The sequence below is a fragment of the Simochromis diagramma genome, unplaced genomic scaffold (genome assembly GCF_900408965.1).
Source record: "Simochromis diagramma unplaced genomic scaffold, fSimDia1.1 OVJJ01000610.1, whole genome shotgun sequence".
Taxonomy (NCBI): domain Eukaryota; kingdom Metazoa; phylum Chordata; class Actinopteri; order Cichliformes; family Cichlidae; genus Simochromis; species Simochromis diagramma.
In genome coordinates, this window is record NW_024387063.1 from 1 (window position 1) to 18,371 (window position 18,371).

The window sequence follows — 18,371 nt, forward strand, 5'->3', positions numbered from 1 at the left end:
GACCCGTGTCACTGCTGGTGTGTTTAAAGATTAACCAACCAAAAACACTTTGTGTCGTTTGTGGTTGTGCTCACATAATGTGTCTGTTTTCCAGGAGAAAAGCCGCTGCTGAAGACATTTCAAGACCCGTCCACGTGGGAGGTGACCTTAAGGCCAATGGAGATCCGAACGTTCCTTCTCAAAGTCAACCTTAGATAGCCAATCACACATGAGATTTTATAGGATGAATTATCGTATATTGACATTCCTGTGGCTTGTTTACGTTGCTGATTTAATAAAGTGAGGATTTTTAGGGGGAAAAATGAATGAAAAGTTGTATTCACGCTGCCTACGACTTAAAATCGGATCACAGCTGTAGCCCAGACTGACCTGGGCAAAAGTCATTTCAGGATGCCTTCAGCCTTTGATACAGAATGTCTGAATAAGATTGAATTTGTTAAAGCTGCCTTTAACATTTTTGAGAACATTTATATTTGTGGGGGTTTTTGTGCTGTTGCAGTAACAGAATATCGTTTCCCACAAAGTGATATGTGCAATAAAGTATAATCTTTGCATTTCTGCCATGTTGTGTATACTTAGATTTTTCTACTTATCAAGAAGCAGCTAATAATAAAAATCAATCCTCCTTACTGTCCTGCCCTCGTGTATAATCAGTGAAGCAGCATTTAACTGCTGATAATCTGACATCAGAACAGATGTTGTGCTGTTGCTGCTGCAGACCTTTTCCAGTGACAGTCATCTGTGCCTGCTGTCTCCAGCGTGTCTTCAACCACGCAGCGATGTGAAGCCTCGGATGATCAAAAAGGGTTTTTTTGGTGTTTTTTAGTGTGAGAAGCTAAATGGCTGCTGAGGTGCTATACAAGCAACTGTTTTTGTAGTGGAAACGTAAAGAAAACTATACAAAGAGGTGCTTTTCATAACGATTTGACCTTTTGAGTGACAAAGGTGTGTCAGATTATAATCGTCCACCTGATGTTATTTATGAATATCAAAAACAGTCTCACAGCAATGACTTTATTGGTGTGAACACAGGCTGACAGTCAAAAAGAAAAAACCCTCTGGTATAGAACTAAATCATGGAAATGTTATGTACAGTAACTTTTAAAAGCCAAAACAGTCTGCTGAGCAACATTCAAACATCCATTCAAATTCCACAAATAAGATTATTTTAAAATAAAGGAAAAATATAGAGTCATCACTCTGTTTTCTGTTCATTTGTCTGCTCCGAGTCATGGAAGTAGCAGCACTCGTCTCCGTGGGTACATGTTCCCTGAAAGACAAAAATAAAGAAATACTCATGAAAGCTGTTGGATTCTGATGTAGTAACGTCTGAACAGCCAGCAGTATGTTTTGGCTGTGGCTGCCGAGGCAGCGTGCAGCTTCTCTGGCAGGAAACCAGCAGTGTGTGGCGACCTGCCAAAGCAACCTATGGAGAAGACTAATTCGTCAGCACGAGTCTGCCGTTTCATTTTCCGCCCAGGACATCGAGACTTTACGGGACTAATTAGTATTTAGGTAATTGCCTGCCTTTAATTCAGAGGGACTTGTGTGTGCCAACAGTATGATAAAGAACCCGACGTGCTGAAGCGATCCTCACCTGCAGCGACTCCGTCAGCTGCTGCAACAGTAACGATGCTTTCTGCTCTTCCTCTCATTTTACTGTGCTGTGCACAAACATAGTTCTAAATGTTAAGCAGAAACCCTTTTCACGTACTCCTAGTTTGTGAGAAAACCCCTCTGAGCAGAACCATGCCTGGGGTGGGCAGCCTTTTGCACAGATGGCCTCTTAGCTTTAAATGCCCAGCAGCCACAAGAACAACATCATTTTGGTCTCCACCAAGTCATTACCAAAATGTTATGCTATGTTCACCAGCTAGTCACCATCTTCACCTTCAGTTGAGTGGGATGCAGGTAAAAGTGCTATTTAAGAGTTTTTAATGTTAAAAAAAAATGGTGTATTTAGGTTGTGTTTAGTAAATCTGACCTGCTTTGAACTTCTTGCAGGGGAAGGTCTTGAGCTGAGAAGAGTCTGTGATCTGGTTCTTTCTCTTGTTCTGGAACTTTTTCCTCTTGTCTTGCAGGTCAGCAGAGATTCCACCACTGAAGGAGAGAACAAATGAGGAGAAAGATTAACAGGAAACCAGAGAAAAGAGAATAAAAAAAATAAATAAGTGGAGATGATAGAAGGAGCAACATGTGCAAGAAACGAAGAACACTGGAAGAACATGAACCCAGCTTTTTTTTCCCTCTCCAAAGAGAAACTCAGGACTACTTTAACTAAACTAATTCAGGGTATTTAAGGTTTGGGGGGGGTTTTCCTACGAGGGCAATCTCAAAAGTAAGGTCACCTATCGTTTTAGAAATATTTACATCATTTTAAAGGTTGAAGAATTATTTATTTTCTACATAATCACCATTTCACTCGCTGCATTTTTGCAGATGCTGTGGCAGTTTTACAATGCCCATGTCGTACCCGCTTGCTGGCGCCACACAATCACCTTCTGGACAAATATTCTTTCAACTTTAGGAACAGGTGGGAGTCACTGGGTGCCAAGTCCGGATTGTAGGATGGGTGGGTGATGAAGTTCCAACCAAAGTTTTGCAGGAGAGTGACAATTTGACGAGCGATGTGCGGACGCGCGTTGTCGTGGAGAATGCTTACACCCTTGCTCAGCATTCCTCTGCTCTGGTTCTGAATTGCCCTTCTGAGTTTTTTTCAGTGTTTCACAGTACCTGTCAGCATTTATTGTGGCAGAAAGTCAACCAACAATACCCCCTTTCAGTCCCAAAACACAGTTGTGCACTGCACGCACTTGGCGGTAGCGTTCAGCGAGAGCTCCATTTTCATAGGGCTGCCAAGCCAAGATGGAGCGTCCCAGCGAAGCTGCGCATGCTTGTTCGGGAGTGGAGGAAGCACCGATCACAACAGTGTGGCAAACAGCCGTATGAACAGTTTCTCTACGTCACCACTGCTTTGGATACCTTAGTTTTGGGTTTGCCCTCGTATTTCTGTTGTGTTTTGTGCGTCTTTGCAGTTTTTTCTGAAGTTGCAGTGTGTTTGACCACTCAAGGCCACCGTACTTCTCGATTCAACTGACACACATTTTAGCTGCTTTGGAAACATCAGCATGTGACACTTGTGACCTCTGGACTATTAAAAAAAACAAACAAACTTGTTGTTATGGTTACCCAGCTTTGGCGCGAGCTTTGGGTCCCCAGAAGGCCTGAGGATTCTCCTGGAACCGGGTCAGGTGGCGCTTACGGGACTGAGGGTTGGCGTCCTCCCTTACAGTGAAACAGGCCTCAAAGCTACAAACACACAAACATTACTGATCTGCAGGTTAGGGCTGTGCATTTTTCAGAGACAGTGGAATCTTTTAAAGCGGTAAATGTGCTCCTGATGGCTCAAAGTGGCTCACCTGGGCTCAGTGGAGAGGATCTTGAATGCGGGGCTGGTCGGAGATAATTTCTCCCTCTTTACAGGGTTGATTTTCTCCTGCAGCAGATCATCAAACATGCATGTGTGACTTTAAATCTTATCTTATTCATAGCCTTTTCCTTTTTTGTTTTCTTTAGGTCACGAGCAGTTGTCCAAGCATTTCACTACATATCGTACTGTGTATGACTGTGTACGTGACAAATAAAATTTGAATTTGAATTTGAAATGTGTTACACGATTCTGAATAAGCATGTTCACTTTTTATTTAGTGTCGACATTTCCAGCAGGACATGGAAATGTTTAAGCAACAACAGCGTGTGGCTGTGTTCAGGATTACTAAAAATAGCTTTTCTTTTTCTCCTGTAAAGTTTACCCAGCATCGCATGATGTCCCAGATGGCTGCAGGAGGGGCGTCTGTTTTGATGGCATTTTTACAGGCGTGAGAGAGGGAGACCCTGTGGCCAGCATGGAGGAGAGCAGACCTGAAAAGAGTGAGACAGAGGAAGGATGCTCTGATGATTCAGTTTGTGAGAAATGTGAGAGGAGGAAGGTTTCCCCTACAGACAGACAAACGGAAAGCCACGGGTAAGATATTTTTTTTCCTCCTGGAATCACTGAAAACAAACAAATGTGGACATTCACACATGCACAGCAGGAGAATAACCTAAACAACAAGGTAGAAGATGCCACAGACTCCGTGTTAGATATAAATGGATGAGAGCTTTAAAGCGGGGGCAGCTATGCTCATTTCCAACTCCATATTTTTTATTTAAGGATTATACTGGAGCTTTGTATACTTGACAGTTTAAAATAATCAAAATATTCTTATTAATTTGATCCAGGGCTTTGGTGCAGCAGCCGAGTTCATCGTCTATCTGAAAGAAGCCATTTCAGCTCCCTTGCCTTCCCCTCTCCCCTTTCAGGATTGTTTCTTCTGATTGGCTGACCCTTGCAAATAAAAGATTGCAACAACAGGTGGTATGCCTCAGTCAAAGCCGTGTGTCAGATTTCAATATCAAGGTTTGATATGTCGTGTGGAAAGAGATGCTCTTTCAAGTTACTGCTGACTTCCTTCTATCAGCAAAAAAGTGTGTGTGTGTGTGTGTGTGTGTGTGTGTGTGTGTGTGTGTGTGTGTGTGTGTGTGTGTGTGTGTGTGTTACACAGTGCTTTGTAACCTTTCTGGGTGTGTGACGCCTTTCTAAAGAATACATTTTGCTGTCACTGACAATTCTCTAATCAAATAAAAACTTTTTTTTAAAGACAGTAGTGTCTAACAGTGTCTGTGTGTAGTTACACAATTACACATTTGCAAAGAGTTCTTTCACAGTAAAGCTGTATCAGCCAGCGAAGCGAAGTGGCAATCAGAGAGCACGTGAACAACACTCCACGATCAAAAATGACTGCGGGTGAAATAACCGCTGCCAACTGCTTCAAAGTGACATGCATCGAGTGAATCACTTCCTGTGCGGTCGCAGCTTACAACCTACAACTAATTTTAAGAAAGCATGAGTTGTAAGTCTTTAAGAAATGCATACAGACCATCAGTTGATGCAAACTGTGTGTGTGTGTGTGTGTGTGTGTGTGTGTGTGTGTGTGTGTGTGTGTGTGTGTGTGTGTGTGTGTGTACCTAAACTGGAGCAGGGATGGAGTATTGCAGTGTATCGTGCTGCTCAGATTGTCCACGGTGTAATAAAGCGGCACATCCTCCAACTCCTGAAACAGAGCACGTCACAGGCAATGAAGCTTCAGTCTGACAGGAAACTACGACTGAAACGTGATCACGGTCTATCTCACACAACAAAAAGCCGGCTAACGCCACCAACCACACCCACGGGACAATCCCATTAAATAGCACCTGTTCCAGCAGTGAGAGCATATATAAGAAAGGGAATGAGTACCTCAGTCACCATGCTCAGCACGCCCTCAATGCGTTTAGATGTCCCAAACCTGCAAGGGTTCCCCGACACGGCAGACAAAACCTTCTGGACGAACTCCAGGTCGTGGATGGACTCTGCCCAGATCGGACCGCCCAGCTGCAAAGAGGAGAGGTAGAGGCTTCAAATGGAGTTTTATGCATGCCCACACAGTAACAACCAGAAACAAGCAGGCCAGTTTATGGACATATAAACCATTTAAGTCAGTGATTCCCAAAGTATGTGCTGGGGACCCCTGGTGAGTTGCAAGGGTACTGCAGGCAGTCAGCTTGAACTTAGATCTATGTACAGTAATACATTTATATTAATTTATTTATTTCAATAAAAAAGTGAATTAAAGCTGGTAATAGCAGGTGGTTAGTTTGTGATATTACTCATTACTCCAACCTAAATTCACTGCTATTATATTGAAGTTGATGCCCTGTTTGGCAGGTGTGTTGCTTTAACACGGTGCATGTGACTGGGTAGCATTAGCAATTAATAGCCAACAGCCAGAGTCGTTTATGTTTCTTGAATGAAAATTTCAATGAATCCATCTTTCTCTCTTGTATTTTGATTAGAGTGAAAACTGAAGTTTGGGAGGTCCCTGTGGGATTTTTCTGTTTTTAAGTGGGCCACTGCACCCTTGACTTTAAAGTCATTTTAACAAAACTTTAATGGAGAAAAAAAAAGTCAGCTACCTTTACATTTGTTCCCAAATACAATAGAATCACATTTCAGTCAGAACCTCTACAGTCAGACTGTTTTGTTCCATCAGCAGTCATTTATGTGGCCACTTGGCGCTGCTCTGGGACCAGTCATATGGAAAGCCAGGTGAGAGAACAGAGCAGCCATACAGGGAGTGCAGAATTATTAGGCAAATGAGTATTTTGTCCACATCATCCTCTTCATGCATGTTGTCTTACTCCAAGCTGTATAGGCTCGAAAGCCTACTACCAATTAAGCATATTAGGTGATGTGCATCTCTGTAATGAGAAGGGGTGTGGTCTAATGACATCAACACCCTATATCAGGTGTGCATAATTATTAGGCAACGTCCTTTCCTTTGGCAAAATGGGTCAAAAGAAGGACTTGACAGGCTCAGAAAAGTCAAAAATAGTGAGATATCTTGCAGAGGGATGCAGCAGTCTCAAAATTGAAAAGCTCCTGAAGCGTGATCATCGAACAATCAAGCGTTTCATTCAAAATAGTCAACAGGGTCGCAAGAAGCGTGTGGAAAAACCAAGGCGCAAAATAACTGCCCATGAACTGAGAAAAGTCAAGTGTGCAGCTGCCAAGATGCCACTTGCCACCAGTTTGGCCATATTTCAGAGCTGCAACATCACTGGAGTGCCCAAAAGCACAAGGTGTGCAATACTCAGAGACATGGCCAAGGTAAGAAAGGCTGAAAGACGACCACCACTGAACAAGACACACAAGCTGACACGTCAAGACTGGGCCAAGAAATATCTCAAGACTGATTTTTCTAAGGTTTTATGGACTGATGAAATGAGAGTGAGTCTTGATGGGCCAGATGGATGGGCCCGTGGCTGGATTGGTAAAGAGCAGAGAGCTCCAGTCCGACTCAGACGCCAGCAAGGTGGAGGTGGAGTACTGGTTTGGGCTGGTATCATCAAAGATGAGCTTGTGGGGCCTTTTCGGGTTGAGGATGGAGTCAAGCTCAACTCCCAGTCCTACTGCCAGTTTCTGGAAGACACCTTCTTCAAGCAGTGGTACAGGAAGAAGTCTGCATCCTTCAAGAAAAACGTGATTCTCATGCAGGACAATGCTCCATCACACGCGTCCAAGTACTCCACAGCGTGGCTGGCAAGAAAGGGTATAAAAGAAGAAAAACTAATGACATGGCCACCTTGTTCACCTGATCTGAACCCCATTGAGAACCTGTGGTCCATCATCAAATGTGAGATTTACAAGGAGGGAAAACAGTACACCTCTCTGAACAGTGTCTGGGAGGCTGTGGTTGCTGCTGCACGCAATGTAGATGGTGAACAGATCAAAACACTGACAGAATCCATGGATGGCAGGCTTTTGAGTGTCCTTGCAAAGAAAGGTGGCTATATTGGTTGCTGATTTGTTTTTGTTTTGTTTTTGAATGTTAGAAATGTATATTTGTGAATGTGGAGATGTTATATTGGTTTCACTGGTAAAAATAAATAATTGAAATGGGTATATATTTGTTTTTTGTTAAGTTGCCTAATAATTATGCACAGTAATAGTCACCTGCACACACAGATATCTCCCTAAAATAGCTAAAAGTAAAAACAAACTAAAAACTACTTCCAAAAACATTCAGCTTTGATATTAATGAGTTTTTTGGGTTCATTGAGAACATGGTTGTTGTTCAATAATAAAATTATTCCTCAAAAATACAACTTGCCTAATAATTCTGCACTCCCTGTAAATGACAACACAACCACACTGATTTGACTGGACACAGCACAACAGGTGGAGTTGGGTTGCTAGGCAACCTACAGATGCCCACAAACTCTAGGTAGGACAAAACAGCTTCAAAACTGTGCTCTGTATTACAAACATAAGATCAGCTGATGTGATTGGTGTTAGTCCTGCATGAACCAGCACTACACTCGACATTCTGATGTTTTTCAAGTGAATCCACAGTTTCCACAGTCTGATAACTTGTGCTGCAAAGTCAACGAAGGCGATTTTAGAGTACTTAATTATTCCATCTGCTAAGACATTTTATAGAAATGCTAATTTCACTTCCCAGCAGCACTTAGCACCTCCCCACAGTGCCAAAACTAGTACCAAATGGTTTGCCAACCATGTTATTACTGTGCTCGATTAGCGTAAACCCCACACAGAATCTGTGAAGTATTTTCAAGAGGAAGATCCACCCGACAAGCTGAAGGCAGCTGTCAAAGCAACCTGGGCTTCAGTAACACCTCAGCAGGGCCAAAAGCTGATCGCCTCCATACAGTAATATGTGGTAAGGAGGAGGCCCAGCCAAGTACTGTGAATGTATCAGTGATCATATGCTTGAGAAGTGGGACATTTCTGCCATAACCACCAAAACAAAAACTGTAACCCAGAGCGAATGCTAGCACACTGACGTGACGTGTTTGTGCATCACCTGATGTCTCTGTCCGCAGTGCTCACACTCTGGTCCAACCGGTGGCCCGGTGGCAGCAGAATACTTCATGCTGAAATCAAACAGACATCGACTTTACCGCACGCAGTGATCATCAAGTAACACAGAGGGGTTCTCTGAACAGCAAACCTCACATTTAATAGTAAAGCATTTAGCCAAACATATCCATCCATGGCTCCTTGAACTCAACCTTTTGATTGAGTTCAACCTAAGATTTTTACATCCAAAAAGAAACAGAAACACCATAAACTGAGGACTTTATTTCAAGCCGCCAGTTCGCTGATGAGCACACCTCGACTGAACCATCACACACAGAACCTCATTAGAAGCAGCAGCAGAGTGTTTAGTGTCTCACTGTTTTCCGTTGCTTGTTCTCCTGCCCATTCTCTGCAAGTGGAAAGCCCCGCAGCCGACACAGTTGTACACCAGCGCCTGCTTACTGCAACAAAGAGAGACGGGACTCAACTGCAGTGTCATATTGTGTTTCAATACTGAGCACATCAGTCATAATATCATCTTTTAGTGTCACGTACCCAGATTTCTATTATTCTATTAGCACTTTACTTTTACCCTCACAAATCCCCCTGCTGCTGTTACTTTGTGCATTTGTTCCTGCAGTGACCCAGTTTCAGGATCATTCATCTTTCATCACACAGGATAGATCAGCTTTTGTTAGCAGACAGTGCGTGCGTGTGTGTGAGCGAGCACCTGGCTGAGTTTTTGACTGTAGCCTGTCCTGTGAAGACGCGGACGAAGACCCGAATGTAAAAGTCGACGCTGACGGACAGCAGGGGCTGGATGTATCGCTGGTACACTCCTGCCCTCTGGTCCAAACTGTGCAGGATGATGCGCAGAGCCTGGAGTTCAAAGATGGAGAGAGGCACGTATTCAGCACTTTTTTTCTCTTGCTGTGAAAATCTGGAAAACATCTCGGATCTGTTTACAGGGATGTGAGGAAATTATGTTGGATAAGAAGTTTTATTCAGCTGCAGAGGGGTTTCTTTTTCATCAAATCAAATAGAATTTATGAGGTTTTTTTAATGATCCTTGCATTTATGTTCCATTACTGCCACTCACAGCTAGAGAAGTACTGTGTGGAAAACTACTTGTGCTATATGCAGCATGAAATCAGATCATGATAGCACATGAGAAGGTGGGAAAAAGAAGAAAAGACCTTTATGAGAACACCACACATGTTCTGGCTGTGGTGCAAACACATTCACCAGTTGCTCTTTTCTTGTATTTCTGCCAAAGAAAATATTCAACACGAACGGCGTTGTCTACACGATGACTCTTTGGATGGTTGCCCAAGTATACTGTGTAATTTATTGTTATTCATCTGGATCCCACTGAGACAGCTGCATGTTTGACTTAGATGACTCGATAAGCCCTTCACCCTTATTTTAAAAAGCCACCTACAGTCTTCCTGTCTCATGTTTCCCTACAGGCAGGTAACAGTCGTGACTTTCACTCATCAAATAAGTGTAAAATGTATCCTTCTGCTTTTCAAACATGTAGAATTGTGTGGTATATAGAGATATTTTATGTCTTTTACTTTTTTCTGTATTTTTTGCATATATTTTGTTATTTTACTAATATTTAATTTCAATCCAATTCATTTTTATTTATATAGTGCCAAATCACAACAACAGTCTCCTTATATTATAAAGGTAAAGACCCTGCAATAATACAGAGAAAACTCACAAATCTGACAAAACATGAGAAAGCACTTAGTGATGGTGGGAAAGAAAAACTCCCTTTTAACAGGAAGAAACCTCCAGCAGAACCAGGCTCAGGGAGGGGCGGCCATCTGCTGTGACCCGTTGGGATGAGGGGAGGGAGACGAAACAAAGGCATAGTGTGAACGTGATCCAAAGATTAATCAATTACTAATAATTAAACACATAATGAGTTTAGAAGAAACACCCAGTGGATCAGGGGAAGCACCGAGCAGCCAAGGCCTATTGCTGCATATATAAGGGAGGATTCGGGGTCACCTGATCCAACCCTAACTTTATCCCTTATCAAAAAGGAAAGTTTTAAGCCTAATCTTAAAGGTAGAGAGTGTTTGTCTCCCAAATCTCAACAGGAAAGGGAGCCACAAGTAAGCCTGCAGTCTGAGAGTGAAGTTATCTACTGGGGTTGATACAGTACTCTGAGGTTTTTAAGATAAGATGGGGGATGATTATTAAAGATCTTTTATGTCCTGGATTTAACAGGGAGCCAGTGAAGAGAAGCCAAAATAGGAGAAATATGCTCTTCCTTTCTTGTCCCTGTCAGTACTCTCGCTGCATCATTTTGGATCAACTGAAGGCTTTTCAGGGAGTTTTCTAATTACATGTAATAAAACAGTCAATTCTGAGTCTCTCATCCTGAAACTGACTCCAACATCTTGGACTGCAGCTGGTGACGGCTGTCCCGGTGATCCGTTACTAGCCGGAGGTCCAACTTATACTGTACCTGAAGCAAGTGCAGGCTTGATGCCTTCAGGTTGAACAGAAAGTAGAGTCACCATCTGCGGTCCAAAATGGAGGAGCTGGAGATGATCCACAAGAAGAGGAACTTCTGGAGAGGTAGCCAATCATTGCTCTGCTATGTCTTTTCCCAAAGTGTGCACACTGAAGGATTATAACCTCAGACAATCGCAACAAGAATAAAATATCATTTGTTTTTGACGTCACGAAAACTCACTTGGCTAAACTGAACGTACGATTACTTACAGCGTCACCGTCTCACTCAGATACATTCTGCATGCTTACACACTAATGCAAACATGACTGTGCATGTACTGCAATGTGTCATTTTCACATTTCTGAGAGTGAGCCAGAGTGTGGAGAGTGTGTTTGTTTGTGTGTATACTCTGTGCCCTCACCATTTCATGACAATATTTGGCTTTGATGGAGACTGAACCGTATTTGCTGTAGCAAGTCTCTCCACTGTTTCCTGCCATCACCGCCATGTCTGTACAGGTTATACATAAAAGACCTGAGAGAGAGAGAGAGAGAGGGGGGGAAGAGAGAAGACGAGAAATCTAAAAGACTGAAATTTATAAACCTGCAGTGGCGGCTTAACCGTGTAGATTAGACATCATACATATACACAAAAAGAGACACACACACTATTCTCTGCTTTGTGACAAACAAAGTGATTTTGACACTTAAAGTGGATCAAACCAAACAAGAATTATTTCACTAACAATCTCTCGCCCACTTCTGATCAGCTGCCAAACTGATTTTATGGTGAATTTTGAAAAGTAATCTGAATTCACTTCAGCTGAAACGCAGTGTTGAAAACAGCTCCGTGTGGTGTCAGCTTCTACCTCCATTATTGGGCTACATACAACAGGCCATTAAGCTGGCAAGGAGCACTTGACTGAGCTCCTTAGTGTACGATCTTTACTTTAGAATATAAAGCACCTAGAGGTGGCTGTTGTTGTGATTTGTTGCTATAAAAATCACATTTAATTGAAACTTTCAGCCAGTTAACATTTAGTCTATCACACACATGCACCATGCTGTTGGCTTTTTAAAAGACTGCATACATGCATGTGTCAGCAGCCTCTGCACTAGTTGAATACTTGCAGTTACAACAGTGATCTGAAACTTTCCACATCCCTGAAAGTGATGAAACCTAGAGGAGCTGCTACGGTGAACTACCCACCTCCTTCACTGACAGACTGAACGGCAGCATCCAGGAAAGAGGCCGGGCTACCATAGGGATCCAGATCAATGACATCATAGCGATCCTTCTTCGCTCGCATGTCATACATCAGCATGCTGTGTTTAAAACCAGAGAGAGAAATTTTTATTTATTTATCTTAAATGGTAAATTTGGATAAAAGCAACAAAAAAAGATGCTCATGAGAAATGTGAACAGGAGGTCAAAGGTAAAAAGTGAAGAACAATGAAACAAGAAGTATGGGGGGAAAGAAGATGGTACTGAACAGTGGAGCTGATAAAAGTGGGAAGTAAAGCAGCAGAACATGCTGACTAGTCATACCTGGCATCTCTGCAGCTGGCCTGGAGCAGGTGGCTCACTCCGTTGTACTGGGCATTCCTGGCGATCAGAGCCGCCGCCTTAGCAGAGAAGTCGTTGGCAGTGACGCTCTGCAGGCCTGGGACCTCCAGAGCAAAACGCACCGAGCGCAAACCAGATGCTGCTAGGCCCTCCAGGACACGCAGACCACGCTGACACAAAAGGTTTGGGGAAACACACTTAACGTTCCACAAAGACACACACACGCACTCTTTGGCCTCTTGGCAGCAACAGAAACAAGTCCTGAAAACGAAAATTACACATTGCTGGCCAAAAATTACAAGCTCTTTAATCAAAGAGTTGCTTTACGTTTTTGAATATACACCACATCTTCCAGATATATGGTGTAGTAGTCTTTGATATAATTCAGGTGTTCCTATCACTTCCAAGGCCACAGGTGTATAAAAACAAGCAAATTTGTGGGAACAGTTTGGGGATGGCCCCTTCCTGTTCCAGCATGACTGCACATCAGTGCACAAAGCAAAGTCCATAAAGACACGGATGAGCGAGTTTGGTGTGGAATAACTTGACTGGCTTTCACAGAATCCTGACCTCAACTCGACAGAACACCTTCGGGATGAATTAGAGTGGAGACTGTTAGCCAGGGCTTCTCATCCAATATCTGTGTTTCACCTCAGAATACACTTCTACAAGAATGCTCAAAAATTCCCATAAACACTCCTAAACCTTGAGTAAGATTTTCCCACAAGAGAGCAAGTTTACAGTTACAACTACATTTACTCTCATTTCGCTTCATTTTGGTCTCCAATAACTCGATAATAACAATAAAAAAAGAATCCAACTCTTTAACAACAACATTCTTCACTGAGCTCATGATTGATCATCGACTCTGCAAAAGAATGCAAAGACTGACTGGAAGACACAGAAACAGTGCTGAGGAGGATTTTATGTTTACTTGTGTGGAACAACTCTTTATTTTTCTCAGGTCAATTCACAACTGCTGGAACAGAAAATGTGAAAACGTTGCTCCCTCTGTGTACATATTCCCTCAAAAAAACATTTTCATTTTGAAGCTGGTCGCTGCTCTCAGGTTTTTCCTTCCTTATTGAGAATTAATCAACTCAAAGTGAAACTGAAACTAATTAAAAAATGTGAGAGCTGTATTCAGGGAAAGCTGGGATCACCAGCAACTGTTCTAATTAACAAAACAAAGACAAAAACCTTCAGTCTAATGACACTAATGAGATTATATCAACTTCATGACATGTTCTGAAGTTTCTTGAAAATGATCCAATTGCCTCTCGACCACTTGTGGCCCCAAAAGTGTGAAATTGGCCTCTATCGAAGGATTTTCCACTGGAACCAGTGCATATGATTTTAGCATGGGAGGTCCCTCTGGGCAGTAATAATACCTGGCTTTTAGATACAGAACCATTCACATAGAAATACAAGTACACCACTTGTTCTGCCTTGTTCATGTTCATTATCATCCTAAAGTCTTCAGATGGTATTTAATTTAACTTCCACACGTGAATAAATCAGGTTCTGGATCGTACGCATGAACAAAACCTTCTAAACTAGAAGCTGGATACATGTACCATTAAAATCCTGCATTTGTATTCATACTTAGCAATAAAAGCCTGTTGGTGTGCAACTGCACTAAAAAAATACATAAATAAATCACTCTTACATACCTCACATCTCTCCCCCGCAGCTGCCTTTACAGCTGGCTCCTCTGATCCGTTTTTCTCCTCCATCTGTGCCTCGGCCTCGTTTGTCTCCTCTGACAGAGAGACCACCACCCTCTCCTGTTCGCCTGGCACCACCACCTTCACCCCTCGCTGAGCCAGCAGCTCTCTCGCAAACTCTGTGATCACAGCACATCTGGAAAGAAGAAAGGGAATGTTTACTTATAAACGCACACGTGAGAGAAAAATGAGAACGGGGTCCAGGCAGAGCAGTAACTCTCAGGACTTTCTCTCTCCTTCAGACACATCTCCTGTGACACGGGAGATGTGTCCACACGGATGAAAGACCAATAAGAAAATTAGAGAGAAAAAAAAAAAAAAATCACAAATCCTGCTCTGTAGTTTCTTGTAGTTGTGGATCGATCTTTCCAAAGATGCTCAAACAAGGTTGTCAAACAGCAACTGAGTGATGAGTTTTCTATGTAAAGAGAGCAGCCGTGTCCTGCTGAAGGTTTTAGGTTTTCGGTCTTGAGTGTTGCTCTGAAGTGTTCGTCTCTCAAAACTACCTTGCAAAAAGACAAATTTAAAGAATCTAGATGGTTTCTTGAGAACAAAGAGCAGGTCTCGATTGTGCCACTATGTGGCCAGTAGTAAAAAATATACGTTATGGTACTTTTTTTTTTGTTTTGTTTTTTTTTGTTTTAATGGCAAGTTCTTAAAAATTCATCCTGTAAAAAAGAAAGATCAACAAAGCTCAGGAAGTTTGTTGATTGTTTAACATTGCAAATACTTTTGAGGCCACTGTAGAAGCGATTTTTAACAATCTTCTCCCTGACCAGGGAAAGTCACCAGCATTTCAGGGGTTTTTGTGACTTTTTTTCTATTAATTAACACACTTTTGTTAATGAAATGACAGGAAAAGCAGATTATTACTGTACATAAAGGATGGATGAAGCCACAGGGACGTCAAAGTGAAATCCTGCCCCGAGGCAGGCCACTTCAGCACCGGGACTCTTCTACTACCATGTTAAATGATGCAGTGTTCACGTTTTCCCAAACAGAATTGCACATTATGAACAGCTTTCCACTTTGGCTCAGCCCATTTTAAATGGGCTTTTGCCCCTAAAACAAAACATGCCTGTTTCTAATGCAGTGCTGCCTGAGGGCATCCAGTAATGATTTATGGCCTTGTCCAGTCCGCACAGAGATTTCTGTAATTTTACAGATTTTTTGGATTTTGATTTTTCTCAGATTGGTGAACCTGTGGCCAACTTTGTTTCTGACAAACTGTCTCTCTAAGATGCTTTTTTGATTCTCCTTCATGTTACTGACCTGTTGCCAAATAACCTAATTAGTTGAAAAATGTTTGTCTGAGTGATCCTTTATAGTATCACTTACTTTTCCAGCCTTTTATTCCCCACAGCCCAACGTTTAAGACGTGCAATTGCCATAAAATTCAAAATGAGCAAATAATTTAATACAATGTCTCAGTTCATGCACTGCAATGTGTTTTTATTTACATTTTACACAGGGTCCCAACTTTTTGCACTTGGGATTGTATACTGGTTTGTGTCTGTGTTGCTCTGGATAATTAATTAAACACGAGTTACTATAACAGAAACACAGGAAGAAGTGAGACTTCAGGACAGAGTCAATGCATGGATCATCTGAGCCATGAAAATAAAGAAACTGCATATGTTCACAGTGCATATGTTTGGGGAATACAAGCTATTTTATTAGTATAATGGGCATGCTAGACACAATTACCACCTGCTGTAATTTGTTTTACAGAAGTAATATCCTTGTGCTAAACAAAACGCTCTATTTACACCACATATTCCTACTAAACGCACATGTCACAGTTCACTGAGTCACTTTAGTGTCAATGTTAGGAGGGTATACTTAAGGATACCGCACAGGTTACAGGAGTGGGTACAGAGCTGCATTCTAGGGGCGACCGCAGCTCAGGGGGTTGGGAAGCGCATCTGAAACCAGAAGGTCGCCGGTTTGATCCCCGGGCTCTCTGTCCTGGTCGTTGTGTCAAGACACTGTACCCTACTGCCTACTGGTGTTGGTGAGAGGGGCCGATGGCGCGATATGGCAGCCTCGCTTCTGTCAGGCTGCCCCAGGGCAGCTGTGGCTACAACCGTAGCTTGCCTCCACCAGTGTGTGAATGCGAGAGTGAATGAATAGTGGCATTGTAAAGCGCTTTGGGTTCCTTGAAAAGCGCTATATAAATCCAATCCATTATTATTATTATTATTATTAGATTTAATCAGAGCTACAAAAATCAGTCTTAATTACATACCTACAGAGTTTAGCTTGTCCAACTCTCTGACATATAGACCCAACAAGTAGGGCCTTGTCTCTCTTTAATATACACACTATGTTTCATAAAGTGTCAATGACATAGTCAAAACATGCTTATATCACATCTCAATGAGCCTGGAAAAACCTGGATTTAGACACCTTATTTTATCTAAATCACACTTTGACTGTTACTGTTCCATCAGTTTTTCTTTTAACATGGAGACAGTTGTGGATACTTTGCAAGTGGCAATAAAGGCGAAGTTCATACTCACGTTAAATCTCTGTTGAACTCCTGCACTGGGTTATAAAACACCTCATTGGCACTGGGGAACAAGATGGCTGCCTTTCCCTCTTTAACCACTGTCTCTCCTGGTAACAGTCCCACAGAAGGCATCTTCTCCTGGTCACCTGTAGAGCTAGTGGCGGACTGGCCCGTGCCATCTGCTGAAGATTCAGCAGATGCAGCTGGAGGGTTAGAGGTAGGAACTTCAGTTTCCATGAATCTCACTCCCCTGCTAGCAGCAGCTGCACTCCACCGAAATCCCTGTCCGGCTGAATGTGTGTGAGAGGGATGCAGCAGGTGATGGGAGATGATGAAGGGGAACAGCCGGGCTGTCCGCACCAGCATAAAGCCACAATGGCTGCAAGGAAACACACATTTAAAATGTCTTAAGTAATATGTTGGCTTAAAAAAAGAACAACCTCACAGTTTACTCAACACAGACTTGAATCACGCACACCTTCAATAAAGAGCCGTTACATGCAATTCTTAATGGTACACTACAGCCTTGGCAGTCATCAGATCTCAAAAAATATGGGTTATTTTGTGTGAGACAGCACACACTACAACCATGACAATACCACATCAGTAGAGCTTGACTCGTCTGGAGTTCATGCTTTTGAAGAATCAATGGGTGTTCTGCCATTAACCATTAACCAGATGATCTCTAGCTGATTTCTTTGAATGAGCAGCTAAGCAGCTGTTAATCACTTTTTTGATTAATAAAAATAAATGAAAGTGAGAGGTGCAATTTTCTTAGTGTTCTTAGAAAAGCTTTAAACGGTAAATAGGTTTTCTGGCCGAACTTGGAAACTCATATTTCATTTGTGATGTGACAAAAAGCCACATACCCGAGCCTTTCCTTTCACTGGAGTGTGAATGAACACATTCATATGCATTTTAGCACACTAGTTTATCGTGCTCATCAAAACGTTAATGGTATCCTTTGAGTCCCCAAAGAAGTTTTAACTTTTTAAATGGCTTACACAGCTGCTGCCGAGTACAGGTTCGCCCAGTCACTGATGGATTAAGACTCCTTCAGCACTTGAATATGAAATATCCTCTAAAATGTACTTTTAACTCACCTTTGTAGCTTCTACAGTTCAGTCGTTCAATAAAATAACAGTGAGTAAATCTCTGCTCTGTTGAAACGGAGCAGAAACGGATGTTACTACGGTAACGTTTCTGCATACAACATACATTATCGCCGCAAACTAATTAGCATGTTGACTAGCTAGGCTAAATAAGCAAAGGTTAAGTGCTTTTACCCGTGTCACCTCCTCTGCGTGGACACTGGCTCTCCTGTTTTCTCAGAAGTTTTATTATTTTGTTTCCAAAGCAACGGGCACCCCTGTGCTAGCTGTTTACTCTCTGTTACACACCGCTTGCGGTTCGCTCTCACGTTAACACATGGAAGCTGCCATGTTTGAAGCGAGCGACTCTACGGAGGCCCGCGCGGGCAGAAAATAGAGCGCTAAAAAGGCTTGCTCCCCGCCCCCTCCCCTAACCTCCGCCTACAGCCGTGTAATGTAAGGGAAACAGTGTAACGTGAGGACACATGAGAGAGAGGGTCTATCGCTCTGCCGCTGCGCAAACTGGCCTACTTTCCCCCGC

The 18,371-nt window shown here is 42.5% G+C and overlaps 1 protein-coding gene across 3 annotated transcripts; it reads right to left on the reverse strand.

Moving 5' to 3' along the window:
• Positions 1-1,000: 1,000 nt before the first annotated feature.
• Positions 1,001-18,218, reverse strand: trmt1 (tRNA methyltransferase 1). Of its 3 annotated transcripts, XM_040045259.1 has the most exons (17): positions 18,026-18,218; positions 17,843-17,899; positions 16,750-17,118; positions 14,174-14,363; positions 12,483-12,670; positions 12,144-12,259; positions 11,356-11,468; positions 9,192-9,340; positions 8,839-8,922; positions 8,466-8,535; positions 5,339-5,473; positions 5,068-5,153; positions 3,813-3,921; positions 3,420-3,496; positions 3,190-3,309; positions 1,989-2,100; positions 1,001-1,273 (listed from the first exon to the last, which is right to left on the reverse strand). In XM_040045259.1, exons 3-17 carry the CDS (start codon positions 17,103-17,105, stop codon positions 1,196-1,198), a joined length of 1,983 nt encoding a protein of 660 aa, XP_039901193.1. In that variant the 5' UTR covers positions 17,106-17,118; positions 17,843-17,899; positions 18,026-18,218; the 3' UTR covers positions 1,001-1,195. The 3 variants fall into 3 exon arrangements, with proteins under 3 accessions (XP_039901193.1, XP_039901192.1, XP_039901194.1); XM_040045258.1 differs by lacking the exon at positions 17,843-17,899; XM_040045260.1 differs by lacking the exon at positions 17,843-17,899 and having other exon boundaries at positions 1,001-1,270; positions 1,985-2,100.
• Between the last annotated feature and the right edge of the window lie 153 nt (positions 18,219-18,371).